This window comes from Protopterus annectens, chromosome 8.part0 (assembly GCF_019279795.1).
Source record: "Protopterus annectens isolate FY-2018-M chromosome 8.part0, PAN1.0, whole genome shotgun sequence".
NCBI lineage: Eukaryota > Metazoa > Chordata > Ceratodontiformes > Protopteridae > Protopterus > Protopterus annectens.
In genome coordinates, this window is record NC_056741.1 from 1,828,258,206 (window position 1) to 1,828,278,212 (window position 20,007).

Sequence of the window (20,007 nt, forward strand, 5' to 3'; positions counted from 1 at the left end):
TCTATACATAACTACATTATTTTTATAAAATTCAGTTGGATAGATAAACTTTTTTTCGAAAGAATCCATATAAATAATTTCATAAGATGGTGCGTATGCCGCACCCATTGCAGTCCCCTGAACTTGTAAAAAATATTCCTTGTTAAACAAAAAATAACTGAGTCAAACAAAATTCTAACAAATCAATCAAATAGTTGGTTCTAGGCCCTTCACCCAACATGTTATGTATTGATTCAAGTCCCCAGATAGTCCCAATATTTGTATACAGTGATTTTACATCAATAGTAGCCCAATAGTAATTATAATTCCAAGGTATTTTCACAACTTCATTAATAAGGTCTTGAGTGTTAGAAATATGGGCAGTTACTCTGTTTAAATATGCCTTAAATTGGAAGTCCAAAAATGTATTCACATTCTCCAAAAACGAACCTACTCCAGAGACTATAGGTCTGCCTGGGGGTTCCAATGAGTCCTTATGTATTTTTGGTAAGGCATATAGGACAGGTGTAGTGGGATACTTTATATATATTTTCTTAACATCATTTTGGGTAAAAAAAAAAACAATCGTTCACCTTTTTCTAACGTGAATAATAATCTTTCATTGTACAATTTAATGGGATCACCTTCCAACCTCTGATATTCATCTTGATTTAACAATAAGTTATAAACCATCTTGCAATAACCCTTTTTATCTAAGACAACCCAATTTCCACCTTTATCAGCACATTTAAAGATATAGTCATTTTTTTTAATTTCTTTAAATGTTTCAATGCAAACCATTCTTCTTTGTTCAGATTAAACTGCTTTTTTCTTTTTTAAACATTTTATATGTTACTTCCACTTCTTTAAGAAGAATCTTTTGAAAGGTGGAAATTGCAGGTACAACTAAATGTGGTATGAATCTGCTTTCAATTTTCTTAAAGCGTGGCATATTTAATTTGCCATACCCAGTTATAAAACTAACACTGGAACTAATTTTGAGTATCATTACATATATCAACACCAATATCACTATCTTCATTTTCATAATCATAAATAGACAAGTTTAACAAACTATCATCACTTTCAGAATCATGACACTGTTCATCAGAAGTTTCATTTAGCTCACGATGAGAAGATTCATACTTTGAAACTCTATCAAAATGGACTATAAGTAATAAATTTCTAATGAAAGATTTAATATCAAAATAAATATCAGCTAGCGATGGAAAAACAGTGGGAACGAATTTGCTCCCTTTGCATAACACCTTAATCATTTCATTGCTTAAACTTAAATCAGATAAATTAATACAATTTTGTGCATTTGTAGCATATTCATGGTTTGTAAAGTCAAAGGTGGTTGAATTACTTGACAAACCTTCATTTGAAGCGATTACACCCCTTTCTCTCATTTTTCCCATTCCTTCCCTTCGTCGCGTTATCATTTTGAAAGTCAACAATGGTGGAATCCGAAGCTGAAGTATCAGAAGCGTCAGTGTTTGTGTCTCTATCAGGAGCTCGACCGCTCACCACAGTTCTTGCAAAAGACACATTTTTAGTTATGTTCCGTTCTATTGAAGAAGCAGGCATGGATGGACCTTTCCGTTTCGGATAACCTCCCGGACTCCTGCCCCTTGACCTGCTACGTCCCTTTTCACGCTGCCACGTGAATAGAACGCCAGTTTCGTAGTCTCTAAGGTCACGTAGTAGTTTATTACGCTTTCTCATCACTATTTCATTTTCCATTTTATTGATTTTTTCATTTATCTGCGCAATTTGGGTTTTATAATTAGATACGGTTGTCAGTTCATCTTGTAGAGTACAGGCTGTTTGGTGTGTATTCTTTGATATTTAAACCTTGTTCAATATTTTGAGCCTTTATTCTGCTATTATTGCATCTTCTGTGTGGAGGCATTCGTGAATGGGCGTGCCTTCATTGAAGGTTGTGCGTCAGGGCTGTTAACTCAGCACGTAAAAATCCACTACCAAACATTAGCGGACCGAGTTCCGCTGTGGCGACCCCTAACCGGGAAAAGCCGAAAGACACAACAACATTCTGCTATTATTGGTATTGTGCTGATTTCTTCTGCAAAGAAATTGAAAGTTGTTGCAGCTGATGTTCTGCCAATGTTTATAAAACTCCCTGAAAGAGAGAACCATCCTTGAAGATCAAAAGCATCAGCTTTTCTTTACATCCAAGGATTCCACCAAGAACAGTCACTGGGCTGCTAATCTCTCTGTTTACCTTTGCTTATGTTCAATATCAGCTTTATCTTAACAGGGTCATATCACAGATCTGTTCAGGTCAAAGAACATAATCAGGAAATTAATACATTTTTCTTCTCATTTTTCCAAAACCAATAACAGCTTTTGTGGGGCCCCACACAATCAAAGATGATTAAGGGGGCCCCCTTGCAGCTACATGTATTACAAGTACCTAAAGCTGGCTGTGTTATTTTAGTGGAGTGTATATCCACTAGCAGGGTTTAACTAAGCCAGAGGCACTATGTCAGTGGTAAAATATTTAATGGAATTGTGAAGCCTGTTGCTTGATAAAATTCTGTTACTATAACCAGAGATATCTTTGAGTTTTAAAGGAGATATAAATAAGGGTTATTACCTAGTTGGTTTATTAAGTACACAAGATTGCTGTACTGGCTTTTGTTGGTTTGACAGATATGTTACAAAATATCAAGGTAAGATAACTTGCTGTGGTTGGAGGCCCCCAGCAACCACAGGGTTCGCTGGTGCCTAAAGCCGGCTATGTAGACAGATGTAAAACCATTTCAGCGGGGAATGTAGGATCTTTTAATACTTAGAATGTCTGTGTGCATGCGTTCTTTGTAATTATGCCCAGTTGATAAATAAGGTTTGGTCTTTGTCACCACATCCCTCAACGTCTCGGCTCAAGAATTCTACAGAAAGCTAAAAATAAATGGGGGGTGACAAAGCTCTAAAATCCTTTATTTATTTGCATTTGTTTACCGGGTAGTGTCCAACTGGACAAGTAGCCCATTTTCAGCATTTATAAAAGTTATGCACACATTGTACAAATAAGTCAAGTTACAAATACTGGTAAAATAAACATGGTACAAATATGACAAGATAAGTAAAATTCTAAAATGTACGTATCAATGTATTACCATTCAAATTTCATGGTAAAAAATAAGACTTTTTTTATGTAGGATTGACAAATGATGTCATTCATAGGCTACTCAGTCTAAGTATAAGAACAAGGAAAAATAACAAAGATAGAAGAGCAGAGTGGAGATGACTTGGCCAGAGGAAGTGCATGAACATAACCAGTGGTTTGAGTAGTGTTCTAGTACGTGCTGTTTGAAGTTTTGAGTATCAGGACAGGATAGAATATGCTGTGGAAGTGAATTCTAAGCTTTGGATACTGAGTGGTTATGTAGTCTATCACCATGAAAGTTATGAGGTTTGCTAATATTGAGCAGTGCTTTATCAGATGACCGAAGTACGGTCAGATTAGTATAGGGTTGAACAAGGTCAGATAGGGCTGGACAGTGGGCATGTTTATGGATAACAGAGTGAGCAACTATTAACTAATTGCGAAAGTGAAGGCAGTTCAGTCCAGCCAAGGTGCTGTAGAGCAGTACAATGATGTGATCTATGTGGCAGGTTTACCACAAATTTAGCAGTTTTATTATAGCAATATTTAAGGATGTTTAAGTCTGATTTGTGAAGGTTAGTGAATATTTGTGAACAGTAAAGTAGCGTAGATAAGGAGTCCTAGCTGTGGTGAGTCTGGCATGATTGGTCAAATGTGGTTTAGCCTGATAAGTAGCACCAAGTTTTATATGGACTTTTTTGATTGTTAATGTTATGTGACTGTCAAACATTCGGCCATTGTCTGTAGTAACACCAAGAAGTTTTGTTTGTATGCTATTGGAGGAACAGATAGAAAGTGGAGCTTGTTTATGTTTATAGAGGAATTGGAAAAGATAAGTTTGGTCTTGTTAGGGTTGGGTTTACAAATGAGTTGATGGTCTGATAAGTATTTTTCAGGGCATTCTGAGTTTTATTTTGGAGCTCATACAAGGTGAGGTCAGAACAGATAAGGGAAGAATCATCTGCATATTGGTTGATATAGGTGGGATCAGCTGCAGAACAAAGATCATTAGTAAAAATAATGAAGAGAAGAGGGCCAAGAATAGAACCTTGAGGGACACCCACAGTAATGGGTAGTAAGGGAGTGAGTTTATTATCCCAAAAGGTGGCTCATTTACAGTTAGAGAGAGAACTATGAAACCGGCATAAGGTTTCAGTGTTAAAATTGAATGTGGCAAGTTTGTTGAGAAGTAATTGAGGTGCGGTGTCAAATGCTTTTGATATATCAAGAAAGGTGGCAGACAATTTTTTTGTTTTTGAGGAGATTTATGGTATTGGTAAAACTTTTATTAGAGCGGTATTTGTACTATGTTTGGGGCGGAAGTCATGCTGAGTATCAGATGAAAGGTAAGATTTTGGCTGGTGGGTTACAGGATGGCTGTGATTGTATAGTTGGATAGATCAGTGGATGAACCCCCTTTTGTGAAGGGATATGACCTGGGATATTTTCCAGAGAAGGGGAACATAGTGTTCAGAGAGAGAGCAGTTAATAGGTATAGGTATAGAGAGAGCAGTTCATAGGTATAGATATAGGATAAGAGATGGATGGATGAATCGGCAAGTTTTAGAAATTCACCTGGTAACTGATCTGCGGAAAGAGAGCAGGGTGTTCTTTTACTTGGGAGGTTTTGTGTATAACTGGTTTGGATTGGTTTAATAGAGAAAGGAGGAGTGTTGAGACTAGGAGGATGATGTATGGACAATGGTGAATTTTTAGTATTGATAACTAATATGTAAAATCAAGGATATATTTTCAATATAGTTCTTATGTTAACTTGGCAAATTGCTAGAATGACAGCTTTTGCATTGGAGTACATTTTCTAAAGGATGTGAAGTCTGAAACTTAAATGTTTACTGCTTTCAGTCCTCAACAAGCTGGTATCAAAATACAACTTTGAAGAAGACCAGAACAAAATATGATGTAAAAATCTGAACATTCTGCATAATTGAGGTATGTAATGTATCTGTTTTTTATTGTAAATTTCTGTTTTGTGTGCTTTTTGTTTAGTGTTTTTGTTTGAGGGAGGGGTTACCAGTAACCCACTCAACTTCTTTGCTCAAGAATTCTAAACCTAGACAAAAATTAATGGGGGGGCTGGGGCAAAAAGCAAAAACAATTATTTTTAATATTTAAGATTTTTAGAAGTTTAATAGAACAATAGATTTTGTTTCAATTTACATTTTCTGTTCTGTGATATGTATGAACGTCTTATTTAGTGTTAATTTTAGAGCCATCTTCTGGTCAAAGTATTACATTATAAGTAATGAAACCATGAAAACACAGTTCAGAATAAAATAAAAAATGAATTTCGGTCGTGAACTATTTAAATTGGAATATTGGGTGAATGAAGTGTGTAAATGCAGTTAAGTTCAAGTAAAAGCTAATGGAAGTATGTAATGCTTTTTGTTATCCCATGGTATACAACTGTTAGTATTGTCTGTTACTATACTGTATGGTAATCATTATACACTTTACAAGGAATATTATTCTGTTCTAATCTGATTTTACTTGAATATATCTGAATTTATTTATTTGGTGATTTATTGGTTGGCTGTGCTGCATTTTACTGATATTTGTATGTTAAAATTTGCTGTAGGCTACAGAAAACAAGTTACTACTACAGACTGGCAAACTGTTTATCCTAGCAATTGCATCATTAGAATTCTAGGTCACATGAAGTGGAATTAGGAAGTAATTGGACTGCTTCTCAGCCTACAGTAAATACCAGTACAAGTTTACTATACTTTATAAGAATACTTTCACTGAAGTAACTAAAGTAAAAGCTATTTGTTTTATAGCCAAAAAGCCCATTTTACATAATGATAGCATAATTGGAGCAAAAAGAAATGGTGACAAAAATCTATGAGCAAGATCTTTTAAGTAGGGTCAGGGAACTTATTCCCCAGAAATTTTGTGTGTGCTGGGCATTAGAGCTGAAAGTAAAAAGCTGAATCATACCTGTTGGTTGTCTGAGTGAATACCTCTCTGACCTCTCCTGGTTGATTCTTACCTCTGTGATGGCCAGAGGGGGGCTAGTAATTGCAGGCAGTGGGGGGTGCGCAACTTTTCTCCACTCTGTCTTAAGGAGACTGGCATCAGCCATTTCATTGGGTCTATTCACCTGGTACTATATGAAAGTGCTTTAGTAGTCCCGGAAGTTCTATCCAGCATCCAAGATAATTATGATTTCTAGAACTTTGAAAAGTGGGTCTCTCTTACTTGCACTGCCATGGAAGTCTCTCTTCTAGTTTGGGGGGCATTACTCAGGGTGAGCTGTCTGTGTTGTCTGCAACCTCAGAGACGCCAGTTTTCACATCCAGCTTACTGGAGATGAGAGTGGACCTCCTAGACTTTCAGGACTCCCTGTCTCCGAGTGTGTTTTCCATTCACTGTAAAAGCATGTCAGCAGCCTTGTACATTAGCAGACAAGGAGCAAATGACTCCTGCCCATCAAAGCTATGAGGGTTTGGGAATGGTTTGTCAGCTGCTTTCTGATAGCCAGGTATATTCCAGGAGGTACCATGTCCTTTGCAGACAAGCTCGGACATTTTTGATGATGCTGCAAAAGTGTTCCAGTAATGCTTTGATGTCACAGAAATGTATCTATTATCATCTCTCTGACTTCCTAGCCAAAACCTGAGTGCATCAGGATGCAGACGGTTTATCTTGATCTCTGTTGAAAGATCACCCCCCCCACACACACACACACACACACACAGCAGATACATTGTTTATCTTTCAGTCTTCCAGAAGCACGCTGCCATTTTCTTTCCTTTGAACAATTTTTCCCCTTGTGGTTATAACTTTGGCCAGAAGAAACTGTGTTGCATACTTTTTTGTAACCACTTTACTTGGCTTTACATGGAGAAAGAGCATTTCTTGGTACTTTCTTGTTTTTAATGCTTAAAGGTAAATAATAGTTTAATCTTTTGATGCTTCAGATTTCATTCATCCATTTTCCCCAGCTGTTCTACTTGTAAGATTTTGTGCGTATGTAAAGTGAAGTAAACTGTGTCCAAAGTTTCAGAAATTAATTTAGATAATTGGCTTACAGACTGCATTCATTTTTGCTGCACCAGGTATGAAGTCTTTTCCTTTTGGCATTTAAGGCTCAGTCAGCTAGAGCAGCTGCTGTTTTGAAGACCCCCCCCCCCCCCCCCCCACACACACACACACACCGTGCAGCCTTAGGTGATGGTTATGCACAGGCAGTTTGGTTTATCTTCAAAATAGAATTTTTGCATTAAGATGGGTTTGATGTTTGTGTCCAAGCTTTCTTTTGGGGCCCCAGTCTTCAAGGTTATGCTTTTAAAAGAAAGATCTTCCATGAGGTTTAACTAGAGACTGTATGCTGATAGGGTGGACTTTCTATTACATAGGTAAGTTACATAGATACTATTAGTACCGGATAAGTATGTTAATCCTTGGCAAATTACCTACCCCCCCTCCAAGCTCTGATTAGGAACACTTTTTTAATATTTTAGTCTGTGGAGGAGGATTATCAACATGCCTTATGTGTTGAGGTATGGATCATCCTAGCTTTTGAAAGTTTTAGTGATCAGTCTGTCTTAATGTCTATCGCCATTAGTCCTGTTACTAAGCATGCTTTCCCGATGTGATGAATGCATAGCATGTATTTTCTTCATATATCGGATTGTTAGTATTAATTTTAATGTTGAATTTTAAGTCTTGTATACCTTTTGTACTATTAGGTTGTCTTAGAAATGAAATGCAACATGTTTTGAGGTGTGACAGTGCTATCTGTCTTAATTTTATGTCCTGTTCCCCTTCTGTACAGATTTGTCTTGGAAAGGAGCAAAGAGTGACATTTTGCACAACTGGTGCTTAAACCTTTTATATACACATTGCAATGTTTCTATATAATCTTACTCTGCAGAGAGCAACAGGCATTACCCATGCTATCCATGGAAATTTTACAGGTAAGTTGCACTGTAATTAGCCCACATGGTTCTCATTACTGGATAAATAGAAAATAGCTGCATGCTTAGCCTTGCTTGTAGATGTGCAGTGTATGTGATGACATGTGCTTAATACTTTGAAGTACCCAAATGTCCCAATGTGAGGAACTTGCGCAAACTTTACAGATGAAGGTTCACTTGTTTGTTCTTATTGGAAAACACTTGCATCTTACTTTGAGACACTTGCTGGGCTGCAGGACAGATAATACAAATGGGATGGGTTGTGGGAGAACCACATAAGGAAGAGAAGGGGCATTGAAAAGAAACAAGAATCCATGTAAAAGTATTCAGATTGTCCAAGCAGCCGACCCTGATGTGTCAGGTCTAGTGCCCACCCCTCCTTTAGGATTTTGCTAAATGGCTGCTCTGCCTGCACCTTTTCCAACACGCTTGCTCCATGCACCAGGGGCTGGGCATTACTAATCAGGAGCCCTGTAAGCCTTTTCATTACTGCTAGGGGTAGCTGTGTCACAATGTTCCCAAAGGTCAGAAGTGAGTGGTATGGAATAGGTCAGTTTTGCTGTTCCAGTAGTGCAGCCATCTTACCCCTGATGGAGTTTTCTTCTTTCTTCCCTGTGGAGAACTCTTTCTTGTCTTTCACTTCTCCCTTTTGTCCTAATGTCTGGTGCTGTCCCTTTTGTGCCCTACCTTCAAAGTGTGGTGCCCTCCGCTTGTTTACTTTTGGAAAGATTGAAACAAAGTAGTCACATTTTAAGAGGACAAAAAAGAGACATACTAAGTTTTCTGGTAATTTTTCTTTTGCTTGGCCAGGACAGGTCTGTCCTTCATTCTTTGTTCTTGCTGTGTACCTTAGAGCAACTTTGGACTTTACATTCTCTCTTTGCCCAGGCTTTTAGTTTACAGCTTTGTTGCACTTCTGCTGGTCGTTTAGTAGTGCACCTCCTTCCCTCCCCCACTTGTATGCAGTGTGTTTTTTTTTTTTTTTTCTTCTTCTTAATCTTATTGCCTGCCATATATTTGTTGACCTTTTCTCACATCCCGCCTGAGCACTCCATCCCTAACCCATCTGCTTGGCTTGTTCATTCCATCAGTTTGATTCCATGTTCTGATTCCATTTTTCAAAAATCTGTACAATTCTGCTTTTCTTTGTATTGTGGCCCTTGCCATTCCTCTCATCTAAAATCACATGGTGAGATGGCATTATCATTGTTATTGTTGATGGCATTTTCATCTCTCTATCCATGACCCTTTCTGCTTTAGTTAGGACAATTTCCAGAAATTTCTCCTTTCTGGTACAGTCTTAAAGAACCTCTCATCCCACTGCTCCATCTGTACACATAAGTTTGAGGTCTGCTACTTGCTCTTAGCAGGTTAAGATTCTCTTTGAATATTACCCGGAAAGTCTCTCTTGCTCTCTTTCTGTCCAACCCATTTGCACTTGGCCCAGAACTTTTATGATCTGGGGGCATCTGTCAACATGTCCAGAGTGTGATGCAGGCATATTTTATCAGAATTTTTCCATGGTTTGTGTTCACTACTACACAGACCTGTAAATCTATGATCTAGTTGATGTTGTGAGTCTATTATTTAACACTAGCTGCTACCGGTCTGCTGATTTCAAATTGAGTGTGTCCTGTATAGTAAAATGGAGGAATTCCTCCTTACTTGCTAAACATTTGACCGTTTCTTCTGAGGGAAGTGATTTTACTTTAACCATGCTCTTGCAGCTTTGCTTGGGTACTGTATATTGATCTGTAAAGGGGGCAAGGGTTTTGATGCGTAGTTTGATTGGAGGGAGCTCTAAAAGGAACATTAAATCTCTCAATTTCTGTTTTGTACTTTCAAAATGAACCCTGTCATATTTCTATAACAACCTAAAAGCATGGTTGTGAGTGTGTGAGTGTGTGAGATCTGTTCCTAGCAAGAGTCCCTTCATGCTACCAGTGTTGCAAAAAATAATAATTTTCTCCATTTTCTGTAATGATGCTTATCTGCTCTAAAGTTCTGATTAATTTACATACCTGTAGTTTGATTTACTGGCATATGCCTGCCTGAATACAGGCTTAACTGTATGATGTGGTTTATAGGTAAGTAGTAAGCTAGCTGCCCTTGCTGGTCATTTTAACCCTAGTCAGTTTCCTGTTTTGTGCTCAAAATAACCTGTGCCGTTTGGTTATAGATTGGCTTTATCCATCCCATGGTCAGTTGTGTATTACCCCTAATGAGAGTAACTAGAATCCTACCACAGATCCTTTGAGGAGACCCATGTTTGAGATAAAGCGTTTAGGAGCTGCCTCTGTCTATTGGTAGTACAGGGGCAGTCCATGTAGTGTTTAGTGGTCGGTCCATTGCTGCATGTGCCTGGACAGATAACGTGCTAAAGGAAGCATTATATTCAATGAATGGCCTAATGAGGGCTGAGTAAATTGAGAACAATGGCATCCCTAGATCTAGACATAATCCCTTTGTTTATAAGCTGTGCAAAAGAGACTTTCTTACAGCAGTAGACACATGTTGGTCTGTGGCAAGAGTGCAAGGTTATAATACCTTTCACACATTTAGACTGGCTATTACACAGGCAGGAACTAAAGTTGGAGGTATCTCTGTTTACATGAAAAGTAAATATACCTCATGCAGGATAATGCACTTGAGCTGGCTGCTCCATGTTCAAATCACCGTAAGCAAAATACATTTCCTTGCAAGCATCCTGGTCCCCCTCTGAGTCTGGAAACCCATACCATGTAGTTAAACATGTTAGATAAACTAACCATCCAATCGAATGGGTGACTTTTTAATTACTTCACTATTGGCTGGGAATCCTGTACGACACGAAATGTACAGGCATAGAGATTCCTGGATTTTATAAAAACAAACTCCTTGGACCAGATGGACAGTACACCAACCATGGGTGCAACCATACTGGAGCTGGTCCTCACTAATGTGGGAGAGTGCTGCACACACCTTCTACTGTAATGTCTTTGCTGGTAATTTCAGACCAGAAAATGGTATCCTTTGAAGTAAAAATAAAACTGGGACCCTTGGCTAAACCTGGATTTTTCAGAAACTACTGGAAGGCTAATCTCCTGCTATTAAGTGGTAACCTGGCAACCTTTCAAGCCCACCATAAACTCTGAGAACACTGCTGCCTATGCAGAACTGTACATAGAAACCCTGTACAACCATGTTAATAGCTGCACAGAGGCAACTGAACCCAGCAGGAAGAAGTACAAAACTAACTTAAACAAGCAACCCTGGTGGAATCTCAAAATCAATAGGCTGTATAACCGAAGGAAAAAATCATGGCAAAAATTAGGAGGTGCAGCATCCAGCAGGATAAAAGCCCTCTCATCACATTAAACAAACAACTCTGAGGATAAATAGTCTACCAAAGCCAAATTTGAGGTATAGTTGGTCTTCCAGGCCAAGGACAGCCACAAGGCATTATTCAACAATGTCCACAACCTCAAAGGCAGTACACAGTTGTGTGCAGTGCTCATTGTAAATGGAGCCACCTATACTGAACCAGAGGATATACCAAACCTACTGGCCGATTTAAATTCAGTTCCAGCTTTACTCCTCTCTCCCCCCCCTCGGAATTCCTTCAGGAAATACCATCAAATATAACACCCCCCTGCTATAACCAGGGAACAGGTCCATAATGCTCTAAGACCAGGAACACTGCATCAGTGGGCAAGACAGTATCCCTGGATGCCTTTTAAAGAGCATGAAACATGACCTATGATGGACTCTGGAATTACTATTTAACTGACAGACTTCATCTCTCCTGAATGGAGAACAGCAACAGTCATTCGTCTCCACAAAGGTGTGCTATCTACAGACCCTGGAAACTACAGACCCATAAGTCTCACTAGTCTTGTATGTAAAACCATAGAAATAATCCTCATGGAAATGATCAGTAGTGATGTAGTAAACTTCATGGACCCCACCCAGTTTGGTTTCGTCAAGGGCACATCATGCCTACTCAACCTGGTGGACGGCTTTGAGAAGATAAAACAATGGATGAGGGTGTAATGATTCACACTGCCTACCTTGACCCGTCCAAGTGATTGCATTTGACACGCTACCCCACTCTGGCTTTGTTGATGAACTCGAGCTTAGAGACTCGTATGTTACCCGATGGATAGCCAACTGGCTCACAGACAGGACCTAGGAAATTAGAATTGTGGAGTCCACCTCTAGAAAGGGGCCAGTCACAAGTGGAGTTCTTCAGGGTTCAGTGCTTGGACCACTCCTCCTTTTGGCATATCCTTTTGTTAAGTCAAAGCCAATTTCAATGGTCTCTGGGTGACTAAATTTGACGATGATTGCAAATTAGGAGCTGTTATTGAATCTCACACTTGCCACAGATATTCTCCAGGAGGGGCTGACACAGGCAAAACAGGGGTCAAAGCCATGGACTAAAACTAATTGCCAAGAAATGCATAATAGTATCATATTGACAAACACACCCCTTAGAGCTGACTCAGTAGTCAGCGACTTGTAGACGCACACAGTCCTCTAGCCTTTGACCATCGCATGTCTACAGTAGTGAAGAAATCATTCTATGTTGCTCAACTTGCAAACACAGGTATGGCATCTAAGTCCAAGGAAGTCATTGTTCCACTATATTCAGCATTTGTCTGTCTTATCACTGAGTTCAAGGCCCCTTTTGGTATATACCTAACCAGGCATTTTCAACAACTGGAACATACAAAGAGGTTTGTCACTGAAAGAATAGAGGGCATAAGTGAAATGTCCTATGCAGACCGCCTCAGGGCCCTATCCCTATATTCTGTCTCCTAAAGGCTTTTGAGGGGAGATCTGTGCCTGGCATATAGGGCATTGTCAGGCCTCACACTGATGGATCTCCTGCATGTCCACAAAACAAACAGCACCAGAATTAAACCATTCTAAAATACTTAAGACTTTGATATAAATAGTACCTGCTGGAGAGACTGTTATGGATCCCAGAGGCAGTCTGTGGAACAGGCTTCCCATCCATGTGAAGCAGAGTTCCTCCCGAACCTAATTCACGTGCAACTTGGACAATTGGGGAACAGGAAATTCATCCCTGGTTTGGCACCTACGTCTCTAATGGAAACTCGCAACCTGTAAATGGTTCATCTTCCAACCCCTGTTGGTACTTATCAAGGGTATCTAAACTTGTCAGAGATTTGGGGTGCATGACTACGCTTAAAATGGCCCTTGTGGTAGTTAGCCTAGTAAACCTCTTTGAACCTAAATGTTAGGTGACTGTCTGCATAAGTTCCTTTATCATGAGCAGCTGGATCAACTCTTACGGGCATATTGTCAGTGTGGTAGTTCCCTGGGGTGATGACATTATCAAAGGATTCGAGAATGCAATGTTTTGGCATTTAATTTCAGTCCGTGATTTTGGTGCTAGCTATTTATTTGACACAAACCATCCTGCGGGATAGCAAAGTCATTTGGTGTGCTTTAGTGACTGCTCCTTGCATGCAGTCGTCTGCAAACTGATGAAACAGTACAGGAGAATTTAGAAAACCCATAGGCATGCACATCATTAGATAACGTATATTCCAAAGGTGAAATATTTCAGTGATAACCATTTACTCTGTGCCTAACTTAACTGTCATTTCTGGGGTACTAGTCACAACTTGTGCTGCTGGAGTGGTGCACTTATTTACTATTCTTGTATCTAATGTTAGTGTCTACCATCTTTTTTTTTCTTGTCACAGAGGTGAATTTGATGGGTTTGACTTTTTTGTTCCTTTGTTTCTTTCAAGTCTGTGATACATTTGACAGTCTTCTACTGTTTGTTTGTTTTTTTTTTTTTGGGGGGGGGGTGGGATACTATTTATGATACGGTTGTTACTTATCATTGAGTGTTTTTGCGAACCAGAATCTGTCCAGTTTTTACCCAGAAATTTGGGTATTCCTGTAGTAACACTTATTTTTTTACTTTGCTTGTTAATTTTGTGCACTACGGCGCAAACAGTTCTTAAAAATGTATTCAGTTTGTGATACTCTTGATACTGAGTCTTCATTTCTTTACAAAATGTTATTACTGTCAGAGCCAATTGTTTTGGACTTTGTCCATACATAGTATGGTACTGTTACATTGAGGACGCAGCAAGAATTTTACTATGTTTTCCCAGGGTGATAAGTTATATTTGTAAATCTAATCTCCAAAGGCTTACTGGTCACTGCTATCACTTTTTTAACCCTTCAAATCCTGACAATAGATGGTCTGAAAGACTAATAGAAAGTCATACACGCAAAAAGTAATGTTTACTTAACTCTGTCAAAGACAGCAGCCAGTCTCTGTACATGCTTTTAAGTGGAGGGAGTGACAAGAGTATTACACCAGTTCTGCTGGAATGGAATCTTTTTGTGATGCATGGTGGATTATGGGGTACATGCCGGTAGAATGGAAAATTAGAACAAACTGTGTAGCCTTCCCATATGTATACTGAGTTATACTACACACAATATAATTAAAATGATACAATGCAGCAGTGGGTTAAAAATCTCAATACATGTTTAACTATAGATGTACACACATTTGTGTTTATAGAATTTTTATGTATGCGTGTGATTAACATTCATGTGGTTCACAATCAAAATTTCTAAAAGGTGTTCTGGCTCAAAATATCTAAAATTCAGAATGTCAAAAACTGTTGCCCTTTTCATTGCTGTGTGATCCAAGAGTTTGTCTATATTAGTTCACTTAACCAGCTATTGCTCCAAGGTCACCCCTGAAAAGGTACTGTCTGTTCAGTGGGCCTACCTGGTTGACAAATGGGCATCATGATATGATGTACAAGTTGCAGGGGGTGTGGGGCACAACTCCCACATGGGGGATGCATTTCCCCAAACTTTTAGGGTGGGGGGTCCAGTAAGTATGGAGTGCTGTGTGCTCTCTCAAAAGATTGTGTGTGTGTGTGTGTGTGTGTGTGTGTGTGTGTGTGTGTGTGTATATATAAAACGCACAGAAATGTATGTACATATAAATATACATCTATAGAGAGAGAAACATGGATACATATATTTGTCTTTGTCTGTACATGCATGGGCACAAGCGTGAGTGCGCACTCACCCACAAGTATCTTATAAGAAATTGTTATATGTTAAGAATGAAGTTTTACCTGTGGGAATTTTACTTAAAAAGTTTGATACTGAATTTGATTTCTTTGCCTTTTCGTCCTTTTTTGTAAAAGGAACAAAACAACAAGAAATTGTTGTGTCTCGTGGGAAGATTCTGGAACTGTTACGACCTGATCCCAACACAGGCAAGGTTCATACACTGCTTACAGTTGAAGTGTTCGGGATTATCCGTTCACTCATGGCCTTCCGACTAACTGGTGGGACCAAAGACTATATTGTGGTAGGAAGCGATTCTGGTAGGATTGTTATTTTGGAATATCAGCCTTCGAAGAACATTTTTGAGAAGATCCATCAGGAGACATTTGGAAAGAGTGGATGTCGTCGAATTGTGCCTGGACAATTTCTTGCAGTTGACCCAAAGGGTCGTGCTGTCATGATTGGTAAGCTTTTTTTCCCTGCATGTTATTCTTCTAAATGTGGAATCTTTTTTTATTTTTTTTAATGTCGTTTTATTAAAGTTTGTTTAGCTTGGTTCGTATTTATCCCCTTTACTTCCTTTTATTTTTATTTTTTTTGGGGGGGGGGTTGGGGGCTTCCTACACCTATAGTAGTGACTTTATTACTCCATTCCTTGCTTTTCTTTTAAGGAATATGTTGACTTGCGGTTAAGCTCGTTGTTTGCCATTCCCTTGTGGGATGTTGCACAAGCTTAATTTTTTTTTTTATTTTGGCCCTTCCAGTTTTGCTTTGAACGTCAACCCTACTCTTCTCTGTTTTCACCAATAATCTAACCTCTGCCACCAAACATGGCACACTCATACAATACGCAGATGACTCGAGCATAATCTGCTCAGCCCAGTCCCTACCCAAACTGCAAAAAGTCACACAGGAAGCCTTTTCCTCTGTTGAAACTTGGTTATCCGATGCCCAATTAATACTCAACCCAAACAAAACTAAATCACTCATCTTCCAACCCGCCAAACATACTCAAAACAACTCACTTTAACATCACGGCAAAAGACAACACCACTATATACCCAACTGAACACACCAAATTGCTGGGAGTGGAAATAGACAATAAACTAAAATTTGACATTCACATATCCATGACAATAAAAAAAGTCCACAAAAAACTAGGAGCGTTCTACAGAAATGAGCAAAATCTCACCAAAGCAGCAAAGATTTCAGTAGCAAATTCCCACCTTATCTCCACCCTACTTTATGCCTCTCCAATATATACCAACCTAAGGCAATGCGATCTAAACAAGCTAGAGACCTGCTATAACAAATTTGCCAAATTCGCCACAGGGGCATCCCACCGTAGTCACCACTGTCTCTCACTTTCTGAACTGGGCTGGCTTGAACTCCCTCACCTCCTTCAATGGTGTCAACTCTCACTCGCCCATAAACTAGTAAACCATCCACTAAATGCCCCATCCCTCCAGAATTTACTCCAACCCTATCGCACCAACAGACCACTAAGATCCAGCAACAAAAATCACTTGCCGATCACTAAAACCAATAACTCTGCTGGTGAAGCACTATTCTCTTGCGCCATAGCCAAATTATGGAACTCCCTCCCATCTACAATTACCCTCCATACCATCATGCACCCACTTCAAAACTTTACTAAAAGCGCACCTAAAAACATGCTGGCTATGCCCTTGCAAGTCCCACTCTTAATATCACCCACCCTATCCAACCACTACTTTTCTTTCCATTCCACTAACTACCTTGATTGTAGCAAGCTCAGATGCTCATAAGCCTAGTACTTATTATGCAGCAGGAACTTCTTATTGTAACATTTGTTAATGTCTGTTATGTACTTCACGGATAAAGATTTTAGTTGTCTACTGATGTACTATGTTCTTCATCTGTAAATATGTTGTAAGTAATTGCTATGTAAATTGTTAATCGCTATGTAATCCAATGTAGCTGCTGTCTGTTTTAACTGTGGAGCTTTTCTCCCCGGGCCTCCGCTGAAAATGGACCTACGTCCAGTCGGACACTCCGGTCAATAAATAAATCACATTGGTCGGGGGAAAGGCTGTTACTGTTAGTTTCAAGCCTGCTGTCCTGCACAGGATCCTCTGATGTGCATGGAAGTCAGGGTCTAGGCTGTTGGTGGTGGTGGGGAGTGGTGTGTAGGAATCTGGGATGGGGAGTACTATTCTGAAATTGTAAATGAGAATTACTGTTGAGTACCTGATGTGCTACCGCCTTGTGTTGCTTGACTAAATTTTTTTTCAACCCACTATCCTTAACACATTCCTGGTAGACTGTGGTGTGTGCCACAGTGGTGGTGCTTTTGCATTTTTATTATAGTGCACTGATCAATATTGACCAATTTCAGGCACAGCCATGGTGAAATGCAGAGCTTTTCACAGATGAAAAATACAGAAATAAAAGTGATGAGTAGTTCAGACTAATTTTGATGGATGCATACAAAGTTGGATATATCTGGCTACAGATCAAAAGTGCTGTTTGAGCAGGACCGCAGGGGTCTATTTCAAATCAAACTGTCACATTGTCAAATTATGTATACCAACTCTGATATCGCACTACAGTGAGGAAAAGGGCAAATTTCCTGATCCCTGCTGTAATGCGATATTAGTCGGAATGTTTCAATGCACTGTAGTGTCAGTGAGATGAGTCGTTTGACAATGTGGCTGTTAGATTATTTGACCTAAACTCGGACCACACATGTCGGGAACTAGTTGTCGCCTGACATCTATTAGGCAGAATTAATTAGCCTGTGGATAGGTTGTCAAAGCTGGTGAAAACAAGCTGTTTAATCAAAAAAAAAAATGGCAGGTAATACACACACATCCAATGAATGATGAGAAGTAACAAGTCTGGTTAAACACTTGTTTAGTAAATTACTTGTTTTCACCACTTTAGACTACTGCGGAAGTCCATTTTGAGTGGCTTATATTTAAATGCATTTCCCGTGGTTTTACACTACACGAGCTTTTGGATTGCAAGTGACTGTTTTCTGAAGCTGCACGGGCACACAGTCTTGCATTTCAGTTCTTGGTAGCCTGTAGACAGGGCTACCTGCCTTCGATTGTTTATTTCAGCAACTGTGCTAATGTTTTGTGTTGCCTGGACCATTTTGGGGGCATAATGCCTGTGTATCCCAAAAGTAGCTTTTCATAGCACTAGATTTATAGTTGTATTTCATTTTTTTTTTTCCTTTTATGCCAGATTCCATTGTGTCACCCCTTGTATATCCTGCTGTTTATATGTATGTAGTGTATATATCCACGTCTGTGTGTGCAAGCATGTTCATGTGTACAGATGCATATAAAGAGTACTTTAGACAGGTTTGTTTTAGCTTATTGATCAATATGGGTTCTTGAGTCCCAGATTAAGCGTTACAGGAGTATAGCAGAGTAATAAAGTTTTCTATTTCTCCCTACTCTTTTTGCAGTCTCGGATCTAATATATTCAGAGATGTGAGAGGTGCAGGGGGTATGCTGCCATGACCAGAAGCTGACTTTTTTTGTTTTAAATGGGTCGGTAGTCAGTTTTCTCAGTACCGACGCTGGGCAGCAGTATGATGAGGAAAAGGTTTTAGGCTTTACCTCACTGTGTATTTTTATTAGATCGGTGTTAATGTAACGTCAGCAATTCTACTGGATCCCTAAAGTTTTATTAATTTAAAGTGTAGAACCATGCTTGCCTAGATGTTTTCATGAATGTTGCATATGTACACTTGTGGTATTATATAGCATACACTGGAGGGAGTCGACAGTTTTTAGCGAAGAAGTACAGTTTAGCGTTCGCTTCCAACTTAAAGCAGTACATTTTTATTCAGTATAGTGGAGTTTCATCTTAGTCTCACAGATGCATCCATTACTGATTTGTCTGTAGCCTTGTTACTCCAGCATACGTCACGCTGTCCTGGAGTTATTAGCAGGGGCTTGTGGTGGTTCTTAAGTGATTTGGGCTCTTGGCATTTTAATATTTATACACATGTAGGAATATGGTACTCGTATCAGGCAAACGTGATAACCACTGCACTGCAGAAACCATGAAAGCTCCATCTTTCTTTGAAATGTATGTATTTGTGTGTATATATTTAACTGGGTAAGCTCATCGAACATGGGTGTCCGCCCCTCCTTTTTGGGAGCACTGTCTGGTTAAGTGACTTGCTCAGAGCTACACAGTAGGCAAGCAAGGGCCCTTCTGGGTGAGATTAACTGGAAAGTGTACTATGGTGTAATGCAGAGAGTGCATATAAGCACCCCCCCACACTAAATTTTAGATGTACACAGCAATAGAGCATTTCCTTGTTGAAACTACCACTCTGCTGTTGTGGGTACGTAACTGTGAGCAAGCTTGTCTGTACGTACATGTTTCTGCCTCTGTATGAAGATGATGTGGCATTACAAGCAACTCTGAGCAAGTAAATTTTGCATTCCGTTCCCCTCTCTTTTGCTGAGGGCACCCTGGGAAACTTGAGTACAGGCAGTTGTCGTGGCAACAAATTTGGGGAATCAAAGTTGAAATAGAAGTGAAAATGGGGTCTATTGAAGAGAGAGGAAATCAAAATTAGGTCATAGCTAGAACTGGGAGGTCTGCAGACAAATGGCACATCATTTAGCCCTTAATTCACATTAATTTCTTTTGGTAGTGTGACAGAATGCCAAATAAGTTGAAAAGTAAGGTTGTGTAAAACAGTGGTATGGTGTATAAAACAGTGGTATGGTAAGTATTACTGTATGGTACAGAAACTTTTGCAGTGAAGACATAGCAGTTAAGAAAGCTAGAGACAATGGAGATAAGTGTCTGATGCAGGTGGCCGAATGCACACTGTGAGGCAGATGAAGAAATAAGGTCATCAGAGCATAAGCCAAAATAGCT

General features: G+C 39.3%; 1 protein-coding gene across 1 annotated transcript in view; it reads left to right on the forward strand.

Annotated features, from left to right (window-relative positions):
* Nucleotides 1-20,007, forward strand: part of SF3B3 (splicing factor 3b subunit 3) — a 2,130,119-nt gene that overhangs the window by 9,247 nt on the left and 2,100,865 nt on the right. Inside the window, exons 2-4 of the mRNA XM_044079526.1 lie at nucleotides 4,976-5,062; nucleotides 7,911-8,052; nucleotides 15,252-15,578. Coding sequence (XP_043935461.1) covers nucleotides 7,983-8,052; nucleotides 15,252-15,578 — 397 coding nt within the window. The 5' untranslated portion in view covers nucleotides 4,976-5,062; nucleotides 7,911-7,982. The remainder of the gene's footprint in view (nucleotides 1-4,975; nucleotides 5,063-7,910; nucleotides 8,053-15,251; nucleotides 15,579-20,007) is intronic.